The 22,739-nt window shown below is 42.1% G+C and overlaps 1 protein-coding gene across 1 annotated transcript in view; it reads right to left on the bottom strand.

Annotated features, from left to right (window-relative positions):
* VAPA (VAMP associated protein A) overlaps positions 1-22,739 on the bottom strand; it is a 39,485-nt gene that overhangs the window by 12,182 nt on the left and 4,564 nt on the right. Inside the window, exon 2 of the mRNA XM_086740618.1 lies at positions 2,463-2,615. Coding sequence (XP_086596744.1) covers positions 2,463-2,615 — 153 coding nt within the window. The remainder of the gene's footprint in view (positions 1-2,462; positions 2,616-22,739) is intronic.

Raw genomic sequence — 22,739 nt, forward strand, 5'->3', positions numbered from 1 at the left:
ATAAATAGTTGAATTAGAGCATCAAGGTAAAGAAAAAGAGGCCTTACCAAATTAGTATTTTTGGAAAAAAATGTATAAGCATGGCTGAAGGTTACCTAGTGATTCACAATTAAATGATAAACATAATGTCCATGGACTTCCTTAAAATTACTGTTAAATCACATCAACAACGAATTTAAAAACTAGCTGGACTCTGAATCAGCACGATGTACTACATAGGCTGAAGGTAGCTAACGGTATCTCAACATTTAGTTTTGAACAGTTTCAGCCCATGGTATCCTATAGTTATTTCCCTCTGCACAACAATGTAAGAGAAATCTATTTTTAATTATATGAAAGACAAGACAGTACTGAAAACATTCAGTTGAGAGACTGATGAGATAATAAAGTGGGTCACTAGAAAAAGTTAACTGTGTACTTGGCGTACCAAGTGACCCAAAATAAACTATATGCTTAAAAACAAAAAGACAAAGCTAACACTTTGGGGAAGATAATTCTGAAAAGCATCATGGAGTCACTGTAACTAAACAACTGCACAGGAAAGCACCTTGGGGTCACTGTACCTGAATAACTGCATGAGAATCCAGTAATACAGAAAAACGGATATCAAAGATTCCCTGCTATGCAAACTGAAGAGCTGAGCAGCATGATACTGTTTCCCTTTACTGGTGATCCTGAAGCTGAAGTACTGGTTACAGCTCCAGTATTGTCTCATTTTAAAAATGGAAATATTCAACACATTAAAAGGATGATTTGTAATTATGAAAATACTTTTGTAACTATGAAAATACACTTTGCAACAGGCAAATGGAATACTCTAATCTATTCAATTCCCTGAAAAGAAAGTCCAGCAATATTTTGATTGTGATGTATGACTACCCACAGAAGAGATCTCCACTACCATATCAAAAACACAGTTAAGACAAAATGGCTGTAAGTTGAAGACAGAAATAAAGTAGGCTTTTGACTACTGGAATCTTGAACCACTTCTCAGTAAAATGATTTTTCATCCACAAGACGCTGGACCGTTCATGGTAAGTAATATTGCAGTTCTGCAGATCATATTAGACTAGAAAACTGGTGCATCTCCTACAAGGAAAGTTATTCTAAGGTTTCAATCAATCATAAATACAAAGTTTTCCCGAGTTATTCCTTGCAGCATCTGAACACATCATGTGAAGCTAGTTCTACTGCTTCTTTTAAACGTCCCAAGGGGTATAAAGATACACATCTGAAAAGCTCTGATGATTGCTCCATGTTTCCCTTTTGGTTTGCTACAGCTCTCCAAGGGTTCTACAAAAATCAGCTTTCCAGACATAGGAGATCTAGGAGCTCACATCTGTACTGCTTATGATCTCTCTACAATCTGTAAGACCACAGCCTTTCTAGTCCCCTCTCTCCAAGCTGGGAAATACAGCAGGTCCAGAGAAATAAAGAGTCTCTCACCACTTACAGTCACTGGCTTAAGACTCCCTTTTATTCTGGAGATTCCTACCTCAAAATGATCAGGAGAATAAATAACTTATAAAAATCATTTACCAAATCAGAAGACCGATACCTAGTCATTTCCCATTTTCTTGAGAATGTCTCCTCCCATGATTACTAACACTTGGTCTTTTCAACATTGTACAGTCCAGTATAGGATTAGGCCATTATACGTACAGCTATCAAAATTCTGTGGCTTGTCAGAATGCAGTATGTAAGCCAAACCTACATGGAGCTTCATGGAAAAAAAAAAAAAAAAAAAAGAAAATAATGTCTAGCTTCAGAGCTCACACTCTGCTGAAAAGTAAGGATTCTTTTTTTCAATTCCTTCACCCAAAATACAAAAATAGAATAAGGAGTGAGTGTCTCTATAGCGACATGTACTAGATTTTTCAAATTTAAGGGCTACAAACTGATCCACCTACCTAAAACAACAAAATATATAAAAACAAAAAAATATAATTTTTAAAAGCAATTTAATGATTGCCATTTAACATGTACTACTGTGATAAACGGCAGAATTATGAAACAATAGAGTTCAGGGACCAATACTATGGTCAAAACAACTAGTCTACAATTATGATTTTTTTTTTTAATTCATGTAATGAACTGTCAAATGTTAAACACATCAGTGCAGCCAAACAATGCCCTGCTTCAAGAGAGAAGCATGAATATAGTAGTCTGAAGCAAAGGTATTGTCAATGTCATGCCAATTTCCAACTTACTTTTCCTTCTTCCACAGAGAGTTGCAGATAAATGTGAAAAATGGCAAGTATTTCTGTACGAAGGATTTTTCATGTATCATTGCAGCTCTACATCAAGTTGACACTGCATTAATGCAGGTGAACAGTTTTCTTTTTTATAAAAATATTTTTTAAAAGCTGACATACTTCAAATAGCCTCTAAGATCAAACATTCGAGAACTTCATGAAAGGCCTAAAAACACCTAACCCACAACTGCACATATTTGTTTTTACCTGAAACGATTACAGATGATCCTGGGTCAATAATTCCACTGTTTGGCCTCACACAGTATCGACGAGGCGCTGTGGTCTTAACTTTGAAGCATACTTTTCTATCTGATGGATTTCGTAGTTTAAGATTCGTAGTTACTACATCTGTAAAGGGACCTGGAAAAAAGGTTGGATTTTTTTAAATATGCATGTGTCTCCGGAAAATAAATCTGTTCATATAGTACCAATTACTCAACTTATAACTTGATGGCAATAAACTTCTAAAAGTTAAATCATACATCTGTTATGCACATACACTATTGCATGCAAAGCACACTCTATCACCTTAGTTATAACAATACACATTACAGTAATGAACAAATAAATAGTATTATAGACTCAAGCTGCTGGCACAAAAAGTTGATATATACATATGTTAATTTTAACAAATCTTTCTTAACACTTTAAATACCTAGAAAGTAATGCTCATATGCATTTTGCTGGATTTTTCTTTAGGAATAGAAGCAACACATACTTTGTAACTCTTACAAAAGTTTAAGGAAAGAAAACACGGTGCTACTGAAATACACTAACTGCTCTTGAGATTTCAACTTCCGTTGTGCTTCTGAGCTCCTACAGACTTGACAAAATCAGACATCATCCTCATCTTTTAAACTCAAAACAAGCAAGAGAGATGGTACTCGGTTTATGTATATACTCTAACTGATCCATAGAAATAAGCTGTAGTTATCACATTTATCTATTCAATAAAGTGTATTCTCTAAACTGTATCTCTGCTAATCCATTAGGATAGGAATTGCGTCTAAAACTGGATTGGACAAGATGTATAATTTTAATGTCAAGCTGCTAAAGCATGTCTTCCAACAGAGATCACCTCCATGTGATGCCATACAGTAACAGCACAAAAAGCAAGTGAGGTTCACAGTGTTCTGAGCTGTATTAAATCTCCCTCATGCTCACGTAACCTGAAAGCAAGACTGCACAGGCACTACAAGAACGTAACTTAGAAAATGGAATTTCATATCAACATCAAACTACTACAAAACAATTTTAATCAGCATTGAAAACATAACTACTTTTCCATTAAAAAAAAACACAAAGAAATCAAACTTTATATTAAATAGGATGCAAAATATACCTGATATGAACAAGTGGCAAGATACAACAAAACCATTAATTGCATGAGACAAAGGAATTCAATTATTTTCTGGACACCTTATTCCACAGAGGTGTCTGGACTACTCTGAAGGAAATCGTACCAGCCACTATCCAACATGTTACTACACTAGAGGGCTCACTATCTGACTGATGTCTTTGTTTCTATGACTCTCTCAATCCAAATCCCTGATTTTCAGAGAGTGCTAAACAGAGTTTTGACACAAAACACCAAGACACAAATCAATAAAGGACTAAAACAGGAATTACTGAGAACCAGAATACCAAGACCCAGATGAAGACACACGTGAGATAGGTTTACATTCAATGAGACTCTTTTGAGAAAATAGAAACCAGTACTACTTGTCTCAAACTTCATTTCCAATCTTGCTTTACACAGTGGACTAAATAGTCATCCTCTCGATCCAAGTACATTTCACACGGCCCCTAAGAGAAGAGGAAGACTTACAAAACTACTTCAAAGGTTCCTGCCACTTGCCTCTTGATGGTTCTTGCAGGATCCAATTGCATTTACTTATAGAGTGTCATCCAAAAATAACTCCCATCACCCATACCACAAGCTGAACTAAAAGCAGACAGCTGAATACTCCTCTAAATCTAAGACTGGCGATACACTCAGAAAAGACCAGACATTTATTTTTGCAGCTATACAAACATTTTTTGAGGAAGTTATTCTGTGAATTTTACTAGTAGACACCTAGGCATTGCCTTTGCAGTGTCCAGCAGCATACAACACCTTGAATCTGGCTTTCAAAGGTGTGGGTTGTTTTGCTTTTTTTTCAATTGCAACTCCAGACAACCTGAGGAGCTCTGCTTCTCAATCTTCTCAGCTACTATTACTAAGTAAATTCTGCTCAAAGCAAAAAAAGGCTCAGTTCAGAGGCTCATTTTGAAAGCCACAGTCATCAAGAAAATAAACTATACTATTCAAAAATAGCTTATTTCAAGACAAAGAAGCAGTAAATTTATAAACTGATGATAAGCTGTTTTTTAAACTTGAAAAAAAGATACTGGCTTTTTTGACACATGAAAGGTCCCCTCATGCCTGCCTTCTCAAAGTGCATAATAATGAGATAGGATTGAAAATACTCTTTACATTACTTTTATATTTACTATCAGTTCTAACACCACAGATAATAATAATAATAATAATAAAATCTTCTTTGCATTTCCTGGATACTTGCCAAAAAAAAAAAAAAAAAAGCCTTTAGCTCAGGGACATTTTTTAGTATCAGACATTTCTTTCAGAGTGGACTGATTTTTTTTTTCAAGGTCTACAGCACCCTTCTGACAGCTTGACCTTCCACCTGCTTTCTAAAAGCTTTTAAAAAAAAAAAAAAAAAAGCTGTATAAAGCCTCTCAAGACTCGCAAGCATCAGATTTAATAAATAGCTGGTAACAAACCAGTGCACAAAAAGGACAAGACAACTAAATTCCAGTGTTCCTGCAGAATCCAGCTATTTTGGTAGTTTAGTGGAATACTGACAGACAGCACTGATCTGAGCATTGACAGGCAGGAGCAGACACAAGGATAATAGATCAGAAAAAAAAAAAATATATATATTACCGTTCAGAGGAGCTGCATGATCTAAATTAGCATGACATATCCTTCAAAAAAGAAACCATACAATAGAGGATTGTGGAGTTCCCATTCACATAAACAAAAATACCGCTACCCTTGGGAGAGTTGGGAAAATAAAGTAGAAGCCAGCACTAACAGCCCGAGTGCAGAAGTCTGAATCATTACGGTTCCTTGAGATAAACAAGAGAAGAGGCAGGCAGAGGGAGAAACAGGCAGGTGAAACATTTTAGGCCATACGGCACAGACCACATCTAACCAAGGCAAAGAACAGGCAGAGATGGATACAGACACTGCACATGTACCAAGACAGACAAATGCATGCTAACTTCATCACAGAAAACATGCTACAGTAGGACAGCATTATGCTCTCAAAAGGAGCATCTCACCCACTGCTTGTATGACACTCAGGCCAAAACAGGTTTTTATTTGAGCACTTAAACCTCAGATAGGCTCATGTCTAACTGTACCCACCACACAAAATATTCATCAGTACTCATCTACTGTCGTTTTCCCAATACTTTCATTACAAACTGCTTCAGACTATCTTTGCTCTTGAATTTGTACAACTTAAGACAATGGACTTCTGGATCTGCAACCAGGGTTTTCAGAAGCTGTGGTAATTTAACTAATAGAATCCTCAATCTATACTGATGTACCTGTGAAGACTAAGGACAATAGATCATTGCTTTATAAACCCGTAATTTCAATCTAACAATCTCTGTGAGTCAGAGCTATGTTAAAAGGGATAGGCAGTTGAGCAATCCACTTAGTAGTGTAAGTTCAAGACACCAATTACAGCATCTTCCTAGAATAAAAGTTGTGAGAGTGTCAGGTTATTCCAACTGCTTTGAATGGAGCAGTAACAATCCATGCAGAGATTTTTCCTGTCTTTTTGACTTACAAGGGCCTTAGAAAGGAATGACAGACACCTGGCTAATCACACTCAAAAGTACTAGAGATCTCCAAAAACATTATGTAGTGAATTCCCATTCCGGCAATCTTACAATACAGTCACCATAACATTTAAAGCCAGGGTTGCCTCTAGCAACTACACATCTCGGACTACAGCAATGAGTGGGCAGGAAGAAATGACACAAATTCTGCAGAGCCAGTTTCCACTGCTGAAACACAGTGTCAAGTTTCCTAGCTCACCACAAGCTTGCCAGTTACACTGCAGCAAAACTGAAATACTATGTATTACTGGACAGGTAGGACCTGAGATCTTTTTGACCAACAGTGTCATTTTCTCTTCCAATTCAGGTCTCCTTCAGTTCCTCAGCTCCAAAAGTCACCCTTCTGTCGCCTGGGATGGTCAAACATAAGGGAAAAAATAATGACATGAATACACCTCTCTAGACTGGGAAGAAAGAGCGTAGACAAGTCTCCTCAGCCTGTGGTACCCCAGGGAAAGATCATAGAATGGGTTGGGTTGGAAGGGACCTTCAAAGGTCATCTAGTCCAATCACCCAGCAAGAAGCTGGGATATCTTCAACTAGATAGCTTGCTCAGAGCCCCGTTCAACCTGGCCTTGAATGTTTACAGGGATGGGGAATCTAACACCTCTCTGGGTAACCTGTTCCAGTGTTCCACCACCCTCATTGTAAAACAATTATTTCTTTTATCTAGTCTAAATCTGCCTCCTATTTTAAAACCGTTACTCCTCGTCCGATCTCAACAGGCCCTACTGAAGAGTTTCTCCCCATCATTCCTATAAGCGCCTTTTAGGTACTAGAAGGCCACTATGTCTCCCTGGAGCCTTTTCTTCTCCAGGCTGAACAGCCCCAACTTTCTTCAGCCTGTCCTCATAGGAGAGGTGCTCCAGCTGTCTGATCATCTTTGTGGTCCTCCTCTGGACTCGCTCCAACAAGTCTACGTCCTTCCTACGTCAGGGGCTCCAGAGCTGGACGCTAGATGAAAGATCACTGTCAGTATTTCTAATTGTTGGTAGTACAGAGAGAACATAAAGAACTTCTGAGAAGCAGACATGTTTGGTTATCAAGAAGCTCAATTCAAAATTAGTAAGGCTGCCATAATGTACACACAGAGTCTGTCAGAGAACATCACCTCTACCTAAAATTGGATAAGAAATTATAATTTGATTAAAAATAATTTTATTTTTATTACATAAAATCTTTGCTATTCAGAAGGCAGATAACTTGTAGAGTTGTACAAAAATTAACATGCATTATTAAACAAATTCAATAGCATTTTATGCAAAACAGCTTAAGTATATTGTCCTCTTTGATTTAAGATACTGAACCGTAGCTGTTAGAGAAGCTACTACCTAAGCTGACTGCCAGAAAGTACCCCATTTCACACACAGAACTAAAGTTTATTTAAGCTGTAATTTGGCACAGTGAAGTTACATATTCAGCCACATCTAAAACCAGTATAAGTACACATTAAAACGTACGCAGACTGGCAAAAAAATCCAAAATCCTTAAAATGTCTAAATTACAGTGTTAACTTCAGTAACTATTGGGATTATAAGATTTAAGCGGGATACTATTTTTTCACAACTGCTTCATCACCTTTGCAATTCCGAGAGCACTTAAAATATACAGAAAACTTCAAGGCACCTTTACCAAAACAAACTTGGCCAGAGTAGTTTTCTTTCAGCGCACAATAAAGTTAGGTTGGGCAGGCAAAGAAAAATCATTTACTGTATTTGACAATTCGAGCCCCAAAGAATGACAAAGGAGTTAGAGCCAGCAGGATGAAAATTAGCAGCAACATTATAAAGCCAGCACAAAAAATTTTGAAAACAAGTTAACTGACTTTTACGATAGACCTGACAGGAACAGAGTAAGATCTTCATCAACTCATTTGCCCAGACTTAGAAGTAACAATGGAGTAAAGAAAGAATAAGTTAAATTACCATAGTCTCATGTAATCAACACTCCTATGATATAAAAAAAGTGTTTTAATTAGGCCAAAATATAATTGCTTTTCTCATCATTTGGCAGAAGTGACCTCCAGAGGTCATTTGGGCCAAACCCCCCAGTCAAGCAGGGATACCCAGAGCCAGCTGCCCAGGACCATGTCCAGACAGCTTCTGAGTATCTCCAAGGATGGACATTCTATAACTTCCATAGGCAAAACTGTGCCAGTGCTCAGTCATCCTCAAAATTTAAAAAAAAAAAAAAAAAAAAAAAGTGTTTCCTGATGCTCACAGGGAATCTCCTGTGCTTCAGGTTGTGCCCACCACTTCTGGTCCTGTCACTAGACACCACTGAAAAGAGCCTGGCTTTGTCCATTTTGCACCCTCCCTTCAGGTATTTGTATACATCGATAAGATCCCCATGAGCCTTCTCTTCTCCAGGCTGAGCAATCCCAGGTCTCTCAGCCTCTCCTCATAGGAGAGATGCTCCAGTCCCTTAATTATCTTTGTGACCCTTCATTGGATTCTCTCCAGTATGTTCAGATCTCTCTCAAAGTGAGGAGTACAGAACTAGACCCAGCATTCCAGCTACGGCCTCACCAGTGCTGAGCAGAGAGGAAGGATCATCTCCCTTGACCTGCTGGCAACACTCCTCCTAACGCAGCCCAGGATACCATTAGCCTTCTTTGCTGCAAGGGCACATGGCTGGTTCATGGTCAACTTGGTGTCCACCAGGACCCCCTGGACCTTTTCTACAAAGCTGCTCTCCAGCCAGTCAGACCGCAGCATGTGTTGGTGCATGGGAGTTGTTCCTCCCCAGGTACAGGACTTCACACTTCTTGTTGAACTTCACAAGGTTCTGTCAGCCTGTTTCTCCATCTGCCAGCTCCCTCAGCACTCATGGGTGTATCCCATTAGGGCCCACGGACTTACATATGTCCAGCTTACTTAAGTATTCCCTGACCTGATCATCTTCCACCAAGGGTACTGATGGAAAGATGTCTAAATAAAGAAGACCAGTGTTCTGTAGCGAGTCAAAACTACCTTGACTGTCAGATTAGAAAATGGATCTTAAAATATGCACAAAGCATTTAATTACTCCAAACAGAATTTTATAGTACTTTATGAAAAAAAGGATAGGTGACACAGCTGACACAAAAGAAAGTGAGAGGAATGCTGTTTATTTCTGCAAATTAGTTTTAAGAAGTTAGTATTCAAACCTCTGTGAAAACAATCTGAAGATAATCCATAACATGTCTTGCCAATGAACATAATTCCTTCCTCCTGAAATACCAAAACCATGACCATTCAAATACCTTCCTCAATTGGAAGAAAAATTCCAACTCTAACAAATTATCTATGTTAAAATTATTCACAGTCTATGAAGCGTAACAGCTTAGGTTTCATGGATTAACACTTCAACATTGTAGGCCTGAATGATCAGGAATAATCAGTGGATGGAGGTGCAAGATCAATAATATCTACAAATAACTCTGGCTCTCAGGTAGATATCCATATATTAGAGCAATAACACAGAATCTTTCACTTCTTATTCTACCCTGGCACTTGAGAAATAGTTATTAGTTTTACCATCAACCTGCATGTAAACATCAGAATGTAAAAAAGGCTTTGTAAGAAAGCCGACACACCTCAATGTCCACAGCTCCTGAAGGCTGATTCTGTGCTAGCACTGTTTATCATGGGTAACATCAGATTTTTTTAATCTGAGTTCCCCACAATGACACGCTATCCACATCCATGCAAATGATTTATCTGTCAAAGATTTTTCCTTCTAAAAAATGCTGAGATAATACTAATTTTTTAATTCTAGAAGAGCTCATCTTCCTCTGTCAAAGGGGCAAGTAGAGCCTATATACGGCTATTCAGCTTACCAGAGGCGTTTGTGCAGATGCTGGCATGTATGCTTTACTGTGGGCTGATGCAAGAGAAATAAGAATTGAAATCTTTTGCCTGCCATTCTGACAGAGAAATGACTAGAACACAATACAGCTGCATTTCAAAGCAGACAAAATAAACAATTTCTTTCCTCACATTTTCTTTACGGATCAAAATTTCGTATTTACCCTAGCTTGTTACTGACATGGTGTTAGTGACCAAGAAACACATTTAAAATGCAATAAGCATCTATCTCAAGGGTAAAGTACAGGTATAGGTCGTTACCATGAATTCTGGTAAGGAGAACATTACCTACTCTATACATTAGATAAAATACTGACTAAAAGGAGATTGTCCTGCATTTAATGTTAAATATCATAGAATCATAGAAAGGTTAGGGTTGGAAGGGACCTTTAAAGGTCGTCTAGTCCAACCCACTTCAAGGAGCAGGGAGATCTCCAACTGGATCAGGTTGCTCAGAGCCCCGTCCAACATGGCTTTGAATCTTTACAGGGATGGGGCATCCACCACCTCTCTGGGCAACCTGTTCCAGCATTTCACCACCCTCATTGTAAAATATTTTTTCCTTATCTCTAGCCTAAATCTACCTCCCGCTATTTAAAAAACATTACCACTCGCCCAATTGCAACAGGCCCTGCCGAAGAGTTTCTCCCCGTCTCTCCTGTAGGCCCCCTTGAGGTACTGGAAGACCGCTATCAGGTCTTCCCAAAGCCTTCTCTTCTCCAGGCTGAACAGCTCCAACTCTCTCAGCCTGTCCTCGCAGGAGAGGTGCTCCAGCCCTTTTATCGTCTCCATGGCCCTCCTCTGGACTCTCTCCAACTGGTCCACATCCTTCTTATGTTGGGGGCTCCAGAGCTGGATGCAATACTCCAGGTGGGGTCTCACAAGAACAGAACAGAGGGGGAGAATCATCTCCCTTGACCTGCTGGCCATGCTCCTTTTGATGTAGTCCAGGATGAAGTTGGCTTTCTGGGCTGCAAGCACACAGTGCCAGCTCATATTGAGCTTCTCATACATCAGCACTCCCAAGTTCTCCTCCTCAGGGCTGCTCTCAATTCATTCTCCACCCAGCCCTGTACTGATACTGGGGGTTGCCCTGACCCACACGCAGGACCTTGCACTCGGCCTTGTTGAACTTCATGAGGTTGGCATGGGTCCACCTCTCAAGTCTGTCAAGGTCCCTCTGGATGGCATCCCTTCCCTCCAGCATGTTGATCACATCACACAGCTCAGTGTCGTTGGCAAATCTGCTGAGAGTGTGCTCCATCCTGCTGTCCATGTTGTCAACAAAGATGTTAAACAGGGCAAGATGTTAAATATGGTCAAAGGTTTCTTTAGCCTCAACAAAAACCCACTATTAATAAGATGATATAACATGGAATAACTTCATCCAAATACATTTATGCTTGTATTTAACTTCAGTTTTAAAATCTAGCAGTCCAATTCACTCACATGTCTATTCTTGATATTTTTCCTATTGAATGAGTGCCATTACTAAAGAACTGTCATGTTACTAACATCAAAGGCATGTTTGTTACTTAACCTCCACATCATTGTGAATTCCTTACTTGCAAGTTAGCTTTATTTGGTTACAAATACACACTAAGTGCATACTAAAATTGGTAGCTCATAATTCTACTAGAATAAAAACTTACAAATCTAATGATAAAAGTATTATTCATCCTAAAGCACTCCCCACCACTGAAATAACAATAGCAGTAGCGGCATTTTACTACTGCTAAATATGAACACTTAAACCATCAAATTATGCCCAAAGTCCTGAAACAACTAAGTAACACGTACAAGCAATCTTTCAGTACAGATGCAATATTAACAATTTAGTTCAGTAAGGGCTGTTACAAACCCTTCCTGCTAGAGTAACTATTTTCTCTACTTGCGTAAGGTAGGATAACTAATGAATTTGATAATACAGAGGCTCTTAGATTTCAAAGAATCCTACCAGACTTGAACAACAGAACTAAATAAACAAGTAACTTTTCCTTTTCTTTTTCCTTTTAAATTTGCTTTGTATTTTAACCTGCTATAGCTTACAAAATGTTTCTGTGATGCTGAAAAATCCAGATCTGCTGTTTAAAATATTCAAATATTCAGCAGCTTAAAATATGTATGCATCCTCAAATACAAAACTGCCAATTGCATATACCTTTCTGATCTGAATTGCAATGTAGAAGATACTCCTCAAACTCTACAGCAGTAATCAGAATACTTGTAATCATCTCAGATGACAGCTGCAGTGGCACAGAGGAATCAGTCTTTCCACAAAAGACCCGACCAGAAGTTGTTACCTAGCACTTTTCCCAGTGTGCTCCAAGAACTGCGTATCAGAAGTCAGACCCCAACATGAAACAGAACACCAGAGCTCTTGAGTTTTTCAGTGGTTTCCTTGCAAGTAGTACCCGAACAATGTAACAAAGTAACTTCAAATCAATTGCCCAGTGTGGACAAAAGCCCAGAAAGTCATTTAAAAAAAAAAAAAAAAAAAAACACACAGTTTCAGCTGATGGACAGTTAGATGGTGTTCAGCCTCAGCACATAACACAGAGCCCAGTCTAAAAAGGCTTATATATCAGACATTAAAATTCCCTACAGACGGGTCTAGCTAATACTGGACTACTTCCCAAAGACATGAACAGCCACTTCAGTTTCAGGGTAACCTTTCATTCTCTGGAAGCACAAAAGCCAAGAACTGCATATCCTGCAGTCACTCAGGAAAACAAAACACCCGATTAAAAGCTGCATTCACACACAGTCTCCTCACTCAGACAAAGTCACAAACTCCATTCCCACATTACCTTCACACCCCACTACTGAGCTAAACTAATGCAGCCACGCTTCCTAAGAGCAGTCAGCTCACTTCTGTAGAAGCAGCTAGAGTTCTAACTTGAGCTGTAACGTGGAACATGTGTAGTATTTAGCAGACATCCAAATTAAAACCCGAAGTCTTTATTTTCATTGAGTCTACTAGACTTTGTGGCCATATTAACATCATACTGTTACATTGTTGTAACATCATACTCCTATGAATTATAATTACTAAGTTTACTTCACATATGGAGCAGTTACTCCTATGTATACTGCTTTTAAATTTAATTAACATCCATCCCTTCATACAAAAAAAAAAAAAAAAAAAACCATGAATCACGTATCTCAGTCAAGCTTTTCCAATGTCTTGGAATGTAGCATGACACAGTGTGGCCAGCAGGTCAAAGGAGGTGATTCTCCCCCTCTACTCTGCTCTCGTGACACCCCGCCCGGAGTACTGCATCCAGCTCTGGAGCCCTCAACATAAGAAGGACATGGACTTGGAGAGAGTCCAGAGGAGGGCCACGAAGATGATCAGAGGGCTGGAGCACCTCTCCTGTGAGGACAGGTGGGGAGAGTTGGAGCTGTTCAGCCTGGAGAAGAGGAGGCTCCGGGGAGACCTGATAGCGGTCTTCCAGCACCTCAAGGGGGCCTACAGGAGAGACGGGGAGAGGCTGTTCAGTAGGGACTGTTGTGATAGGATGAGGGGTAATGGTTTTAAAATAGAGGGAGGTAGATTTAGATTAGATATTAGGAAAAAAAATTTTACAATGCGAGTTGTAGAACACTGGAACAGGTTGCCCAGAGAGGTGGTGGAAGCCCCATCCCTGTAAACATTCAAAGCCATGTTGGATGGGGCTCTGAGCAACCTGATCTAGTTGAAGATGTTCCTGCTCCTTGCAGGGGGGTTGGACTAGACGACCTTTAAAGGTCCCTTCCAACCCTAACTATTCTATGATGCTACACTGGCTTCTAGCTTAAGTACATAACAAGGTATCATCACTATCCTACCAAACCTTCAGGAACATTGTAACCTCATGACCTAAGAGAAGCCTTTTAAAGTCCACATGAAAAAAATCATTTTGTAAGACAGTATCTGATGAATTTTAAATTATTTTTCCCCACACAATTTTTAGAACGTTGGTTAAGATTGACATGATTCAGATTTGAAATTCAACTAGTTCCTAGTGATCTAAATACATTTATAGCCACTTGATGCCAATTCATTTTTTGTACGAATCCTACCCTTTAGCCTACATAGCTTTTCTTTTCCCCAGTGCTTACCTCTTCTGATATATTTATAGACAGCAATCAGATCCCCTTTCAGTCTTCATTTTGCTAAGATAAGCAAGGCAAGATATTCTACTTATGTTAATAACTTTCTTGACTTTCTTTGCACCATTGGGTTCATTTTCTCTCACTAGGTGCTGCCAGGGATGCATTCAGATAAAGCTTCATCAATGCCAAAAACCTTGACATTAATACTTCCCTCAATACAAAACTACAGTTTTGTATTTGCTCCGTTTCATGACTCATCACACTCGCAATAAACCTTTGATTAAGTACTAGCCTCTAGTTTTACTCCTTCATTACTTCCAACTAAAATGAGAAAACAGCAGTTCTATTATTAGCACACATCAAATGCACCTTTTTTTTTTTTTGCGTTCACCATATCTCTAAACTACACATTATCAATGAGGTCTACCAGCATGGCCCCAACCATACTAAGGTCATTAATGAAGATACTAAATGAAGTTCAACCACAACACTAGGCCATCTTTTAGAAAAGTCCTTATTAAGCTTCCAACAGCCCCAACAGTTGTGTTGCAGTTTATTTTATAGCTTCTCCCTTCTCCACTTTACATTTTTTTTACTAAGTTCTTTTACCTGCAACTTAATTATTAGTTTTGCAGATCCCTCTGTATCAAATAATCAATATTCAGATCATAGAATCATAGAATCATAGAATGGTTAGAGTTGGAAGGGACTTTCAAAGATTATCTAGTCCAACCCCTCTGCAAGGAACAGGGACATCCCCAACTAGATCAGGTTGCTCAGAGCCTCATCCAGCCTGGTCTTGAATGTTTTCAGGGATGGGGCTTCCACCACCTCTCTGGGCAACCTGTTCCAGTGTTCTACAACTCACATTGTAAATTTTTTTTTTTCCTAATATCCAATCTAAATCTACCTCCCTCTATTTTAAAACCATTACCCCTCGTCCTATCACAACAGTCCCTACTGAACAGCCTCTCCCCATCTTTCTTGTAGGCCCCCTTGACGTTCTGGAAGACCGTTATCAGGTCTCCCCGGAGCCTCCTCTTCTCCAGGCTGAACAGCCCCAGCTCTCTCAGCCTGTCCTCATAGGAGAGGTGCTCCAGCCCTTTTATCATCTTCGTGGCCCTCCTCTGGACCCGCTCCAACTGGTCCATGTCCTTCTTATGTTGAGGGCTCCAGAACTGGGCACAGTACTCCAGGTAGGGTCTCACCAGGGCAGAGCAGAGGGGCAGAATCACCTCCCTCGACCTGCTGGCCATGCTCCTCTTGATGCAGCCCAAGATGCGGTTGGCCTTCTGGGCCGCGAGGGCGCATTGCCTGCTCATGTTGAGTTTCTTGTCCACCAGCACTCCCAAGTCCTTCTCCTCAGGGCTGCTCTCAATCCGTTCTCTGCCCAGCCTGTATTTGTGCCTGGGATTGCCACGACCCACGTGCAGGACCTTGCGTTTGGCCTGGTTGAACTTCATGAGGTTGGCACAGGCCAGCCTGTCAAGGTCCCTCTGGATGGCATCCCTGCTTTCCAGTGTGTTGACGGCACCACGGCGAACTTGCTGAGGGTGCACTCTATCCCACTGTCCATGTCACCGACAAAGATGTTGAACAGGGCTGGGCCCAGCACGGACCCCTGATGGACACCACTTGTGACCAGTCTGCACTTGGACATTGAGCCATTAACCACCACTCTCTGAGTGTGGCCATCCAGCCAACTCCTTATCCACCGAGTGGTCTGTCCATCAAACCCATGCCTCTCTAGTTTAGAGAGAAGGATGTCACGCGGGACAGCGTCAAAAGCTTTGCACAAGTCCAGGTACATGATATCCGTTGCTCGTCCCTTGTCCACCAATGCTGTCATCCCATCATAGAAGGCCACCAAATTGGTCAGGCACCATCTGCCCTTGGTTGAAGCCATGTTGGCTGTCACCAACCACCTCCTTGCTCTCCATGTGCCTTAGCATGGTTTCCAGGAGAATCTGCTCCACGACCTTGCCAGGCACAGAGGTGAGGCTGATAGGCTTGTAGTTGCCCAGGTCCTCCTTGTTCCCCTTTTTAAAAATGGGGGTTATGTTCCCTCTCTTCCAGTCATCAGGGACCTCACCAGACCACCACGACTTCTCAAATACAATGGCCAGTGACTTGGCAACTTCATCCGCCAGTTCCCTCAGGACCCGCAGATGGATCTCATCAGGTCCCATGGACTTGTGCACCTTCAAGTTCCTCAGATGTTCCCGAACCTGCTCTTCGAGTACAGTGGGCGGTTCTTCATTCTCCCAGTCCCTGCTTGCGCCTTCCACAGCTTGGATGGTGAGACAAGAGCCCTGGCCAGATTCAATTCCGTCAGGGCTTTAGCCTTCCTCACCCAATCCCTGGCCACTCACACAGCCTCTTTGTAGACTTCCCAGGCTACCTGTCTCTGCTTCCACCCTCTATAGGCTTTCCTCTTCACTTTCAGTTGGTCCAGTAGCTCCTTGCTCATCCACGCAGGCCTCCTGGCCTTTTTGCCCAACTTGTTCTTCATCGGGATGCACCTCTGCTGAGCTTGGAGGAGGTGCTCCTTGAATGTGGACCAACTTTCCTGGGCCCCTCTTCCCTCCAGGTCCGCCTCCCATGGCACTTTGCCCATCAGGTCCCTGAAGAGGCCGAAGTCCACCTTCTTGAAGTCTAGGGCAGAGAGCTTGCCGTGTAGTTTCCTCACTGCCCCGTGGATCTTGAACTCCACCATGTCGTGGTCGCTGCAGGCAAGGCTGTCCTTCAGTTTCACATCCCCCACCAGCCCCTCCCTGTGGGTGAGCACAAGGTCGAGCATGGCACCCCTCCTTGTCGGCTCCTCTGTTGCCTGCAGGAGGAAGTTATCATCCACGCATTCCAGGAACCTCCTGGACTGCCTGTGCCCTGCCATGTTGTCTATACAACAGATGTCAGGGTGGTTGAAGTCCCCCATGAGGACCAGGGCCTGTGACCGTGAGACTGCTCCTATCTGGCTATAGAGCACCTCGTCTGCTCTGTCCTCCTGGCCAGGCGGCCTGTAACAGACCCCCACTGTAACATCCCCTGTCTGTCCCCATCCTCTAATCTTGACCCATAAGCTCTCTGTCAGCTCCTCCTCCATCCCCAGGCGGAGCTCCACGCACTCCAGCAGTAACGTCCCCTGTCCGTCCCCATCCTCTAATCTTGACCCATAAGCTCTCTGTCAGCTCCTCCTCCATCCCCAGGCAGAGCTCCATGCACTCCAGCCAGCTGCTGACTTAGACAGCGACACTCCCTCCTCATCTCCCCTTCCTGTCCTTTCTAAAAAGCCTATACCCGTCCATGTTGACGCTCCAGCCGTACAAGTTGCCCCACCATGTCTCCATGATGCCAACAAGGTTGTAGCCCTGCTCGTGTGCACGCATCTCCAGCTCATCCTGTTTATTTCCCATGCTGCATGCACTGGTATAGAGACACTTCAGCTGGGCCCTGAGCAAAGCCGACTTGCTGGCTGGAGTGACAGGAGTTCTTCTGGACCACAGTTTAAGTTCATTTGCACATACCTGAGATCCTTCCTCGGCTTCTGGACCCTCGGTGCTGGCACTGGCGCCATGCTGACAGCAGTGGGCTGAACTGTGCTCCCCCTCCCCCAGCAACACTAGTTTAAAGCCCTCCAGAGGAGTCTGGCAAGCCTTTGTCCAAGCACACTCTTCCCCTTCTCTGTTAGGTGGACACCATCCGCCCCTAGCAGCCCGGGCTTCTCAAAGCACGCCCCATGGTCTAGATACCCAAAGCCCTGGCTGTAGCACCACTCCCTGAGCCATGAGTTGACCTGCCAGATAAGTCTGGCCCTTTCAGGTCCCTGTCCTTTGACCGGGAGGATTGACGAGAAAACCACCTGCACCCCAGAGTCCTTGACTGAGGGCCCTGAAATCCCTTTTGATGTTGCTCAGGCTGCTGCCGGCTGCGTCGCTGGCACCCACATGAAACACCAGTAGCAGATAATAGTCTGTGTGCTGTATGAGGCTAGGTAGTCTCTCGGCGACATCCCTGATAGGAGCCCCCGGGAGACAGCATACTTCCCAAGAGAGCGCATTGGGTCGGCAGGTGGGCGCCTCCATACCTCTCAGGAGGGAGTCACCCACTACTACCACACGTCTCTTTTTCTTGGTAGCACTAGTTATCACGCAAGCCGGTCGGGCTACCTTGCACGGCTCCAGTGCCTCCCCCGAGGTGCTGGGTCTTACTTCTTCAAGTCTGCAGAGCAGCAAAGCGGTTCTGCAGGGGCACCTCAGGGTTCTGGGGAAGCTTCTTCTTCCTCCTGCTGTGCCTTGCCCTTGCAACTTTCCATTCATTGGCATCTTCTGCCTGCTTGCTTACCTTGTGTGTCAGTGGGGGGGGGGGGTTTGATTGGTTCACTGCGTGCTGCGGTTCCAGTGCAGACTGTGCCTGGAACCAAGTATCCAGCTCACTCTCAGCCTCCCTGAAGTCCCACGGCCTCCTGACCACCTCCTGCAGCTCAGCCACCTGCCGCAGGAGCTGCTCCACCTGGGCACACCTTCTGCAGTCAGGGCTGCCACCTGTTCCTGCCCCAGGAGTAGGGCCCAGGCACTGCCCGCAGGCCGAGGTCTGCACCGCAGCCTCCCCCCTCGGCTGCTCTGTCTGCACGGAGGCATCGACCGCCGCAGGGGGAGCCAGTGCAGACCTCCCGGCTGGAGCTACAGCCTTTGCTCTCAGGCGGGTGTTCGCCATGTTGCCCTGAGAGTCAGGAACAGCAAATGCCCCGGGTCGGCGCCCTCCCTGCCCTCGCGAACTGCCGCGCCACACCCTTGCTGACGCACCACGCCCTGTTTGCCTGTCCTGTTCGCTGCGCTACGGGTCGCTGGCGCTCCCTAGGGCCTGCTTTATATGGGGAGGGGGGCCAGACCACTGGTGCCCCCTGGCTCTGCCCACGTCTCGTCAGCCGCTCTTGTGCGAGCTGCGGGCTCCTGGCACCTCGCTCCGCTCCGCCCTGAGCTTCCCTGCTTCGGGAATCCCCTCGCTGCACTGCGCTGTACCGTGCTCCTGCAGATCATGCCGACTCCGAAGCTGCTGCCTTGGCAACATCATGGAACAGACCCTCCTGGAAGATATGCCAAAACATATGGATGACAGGACAGCCAACATGGCTTCACCATGGGCAAATTGTGCCTGACTATCCTAGTGGCCTTCTATAACGGAGTGACTGCATCAGTGGGCAAGGGAAGAGCTATGGATGTCACCTACACAAGCATCTGCAAGGCCTTTGATATGGTCCCACCCAACATTCTTACCTTCAAATTCAAGAGATAAGGGTTTGACAGATGTCAGATGGATAAGGAACTGTCTGGGTGGTCATGTCCAAAGAGTTACAGTCAATGTCTCAATGTCCAAGTCGAAACCAGTAACGAGTGGTGTCCCTCAAGGATCCATACGGGGACCAATACTATCCAACATCTTCATCGACATAGTGGGATTGAATGCACCCTCAGCAAGTTTGCAGATGACACCAAGCTGAGTAGTGATGTTGATTTGCCTAAAGGAATGGATGTCATGCAGAGGGACCTTTATAGGCTTGAAGGATGGACCAATGTCAACCTCATGAGGTTCAACAAGGCCCAAGTGCAAGGTCCTACATGTGGGTCACGGCAATCTCTAATATCAATACAGACTGCAGGACGAATGGATTGAGAGCAACCCTGCAGAGAAGGACTTGGGGATACTGGTGAAAGAAAAATTGAACATGAGACAGCAATGTGTGCTTGCAGCCCAGAAAGTCAATCATATCCTGGGCTTCATAAATAGAAAGATGGTCAGCAAGTCGAGGGAGGTGATTGTTCCCCTCTACTCCACTGTCATGAGACCCCACCTGGAATAATGCATCCAACTCTGGGACATCCAGTACAAGAAAGACATGAACCTGTTAGAGTGGAGTCCAGAGGAGGGCCACAAAAATAGTCAGAGGGTTTATAAGAAAGACAAAGAAAGACTCTTTACCACAGCCTGTAGTGACAGGACAATGGGCAATGGAGTTAAACCAAAAGAGGCTAGGTTAAGATTGGATATAAGAAATTATTTATTATGAGAGTGGTGACACACTGGGACAGGCTGCCCAGAGAGGTGGTGGATGCCCCATCCCTGGAAGCATTCAAACTCAGGTTGGATGGGGCTTTGAGTAACCTGACCTAGTGAAAGACATGCCTGTTCACGGGGAGGGGGGAAGTTAGACTAGGTGATCTTTAAAGGTCCCTTCCAACACAAATCATTCTATGATTCTATGAAATAATGCAATGACATTCAGTAAATCCAATAGTAAAATCAGATTTTGTTTGGGGAACACACACAGAAGATAAGAGAAAAAAGAGACACAGATGGAGAGAGAAGGTCTCAGATCAAACTAGCACATTCTACCGGGGGCACTCACGCTGCATTTTATTCCACGTTCCATTTACTTCCATGTCTTCAATTTTTCTTTCCTCTAAAGCTTTGCATACTATTGAGGTCAGACCTATTCAAGCACTGAAGTGTCAAAATAAGAATTACTCCAAGTGACACCACATTTTAAGAAACACAGGAGGGAAAAATTCTGATGTGACTATCATTTTAAAATTCAGGCAAACAATTATTTTTGTCTTTCTTATTCATGCTATTAAAAAACAAACACCTTAAGTCCTATATCAAGATAATATTTAGCCAACTCTCTGAATTCTCAAGACCTTGTTCATATAGAAATAAACTGAAAATATTTATTTTAATTTACATAACCATGGATTTCTAAATACTTTGAAACCATAAAATGAAATACGACATTTACACTGCCAAATAATTTACAATGCAATGAAATAACTGTATACAATACAAGAAAATACTAAAGGACAAGAGAAGCTAAAGAGGGCAAGATCACTACGCACCAGACAAAGTGTTATTATCTTAAGGAAAACAAAGGTACTAAAATTCTAACTTGAGTTTCTGCACTTTTATTTTCAACAATACTACATCAGAAATTATCTTAGTAGAGTCATTGTGCTCATTTTTTTTTTAAATAAATTAGCTTATACACACTTATCTGTCTCGTGACAATAAAAGCCTTGTAATTTGACAACTTTCACATTGGAAAACATAATATTTATCTAATTAGCCAGTGATTCTGTTTTCCACTTTATACATAGCAAGCTCTCTCCAGCAGCCTTTTCCAATTTGAATTTATGACTTGTAAGCTGAGCATGTAATAACCCTTTAATGACTGATTGTCACAAAGATCTGGTTAACAAGCATCTCCGAAAGACAAAGTTGGTCAGAAAGTAAAACATATTCACAAACCACAGTCAAGCTGAAACAGGAACAATTTATAATACCACAATGAACAGCCAGTGCACTAAATATTCAGACCAATTAACTGATGCATAAAACAACAACTGTTCATGGTAAGTTTCTACTTTTCAACTTGGCCTTGAATAATGGTACAGTGTTCATGTAAAAGAGAGTGTTTTTTACAATATTAATAATGATGTATTAGAGTTATCTAGAACACTTGCTTAGGCTACCAACAAGTAGAATGAGTAGGCACTTTATACTAATTACAAAGTAAAGGTGAAGCTTTTATACCAATGACTACATTAGAAGTACAAGACAGTTAGGTTTGGATAGTGTTTCTCTCTTTAGTGAAGATGCAATATTAAGTAAAACAGAGTCCTACAAATTCCAGGTAAAGGACAAAACTTCCCAGTTTTCACTGCTGTATATCTCTATCATCACAGGAAAAACTTTCATTATTGAATCTTAAAACAAATGGCAGCCTAGATCTGCCAAAATATAATTCAACGCCTGTAATACACCTGACTTCACAGATCAATACAACTCCTTTTTATTAGTCAGTTTTAAATGCAGTCTAACACAGTGATAGAGATGTATGCATTAACACAGTATCACCTCAAAATGAACAGCTGGTATTAAAAAAAAGAAATCTTCCTTTCTCTTTCTAAACACAACCCCACCAATCATTGTGTCTCAATTTTCATTAATACTGATCATTTAAAAAAAAATTAAAATACTAACAAACTTTACATTTGAGTCAAGAAATAACGGCTAGAAATACAGGTATATATGAAGATTAAACAATTCCAGGAATCCTTCTTGGATTTAAAAAAAAAAAAGAAGTTAGACTACTTCTTGAATACTGAGTCATTCTATGGGATGTTCAATCTTTGTCATTACACAATACTCAGCCAGCAAAAATATTAACTTAAATGGAATAATGTCAAAATATCAAAAAGCCACAACTGTGTTAGTAATCACTTACAACCAGTTTTTCCCCTCTGCATTCCCATTGTTTATTTCAAAAATGTTCTTGAATGAAGATATCAGAAAACTGACATCTCAGTAATCTTTTCCTTAACCTATCTTAGAAAGCTGGGACATCACAAATTTGCTGGTACTTTGAACAGAATAAAAACAGGCTTAAAATTTGACATAATCAAAACACAGACAAATAAGGTAACAAGACCCCATTTGAGGACTTCAAACTCTGCCTACACTAAAAGATATCCTGGGCCAATTCTGGCAACAGAGCTTGACGGCAGGGGATGGATTTAACATTGAGCTATTTTTACCTTTAAATTCCACCTTCTCGATTTGCAGCAACACA

Source organism: Chlamydotis macqueenii, chromosome 2 (genome assembly GCF_036417535.1).
Source record: "Chlamydotis macqueenii isolate bChlMac1 chromosome 2, bChlMac1.mat, whole genome shotgun sequence".
NCBI lineage: Eukaryota > Metazoa > Chordata > Aves > Otidiformes > Otididae > Chlamydotis > Chlamydotis macqueenii.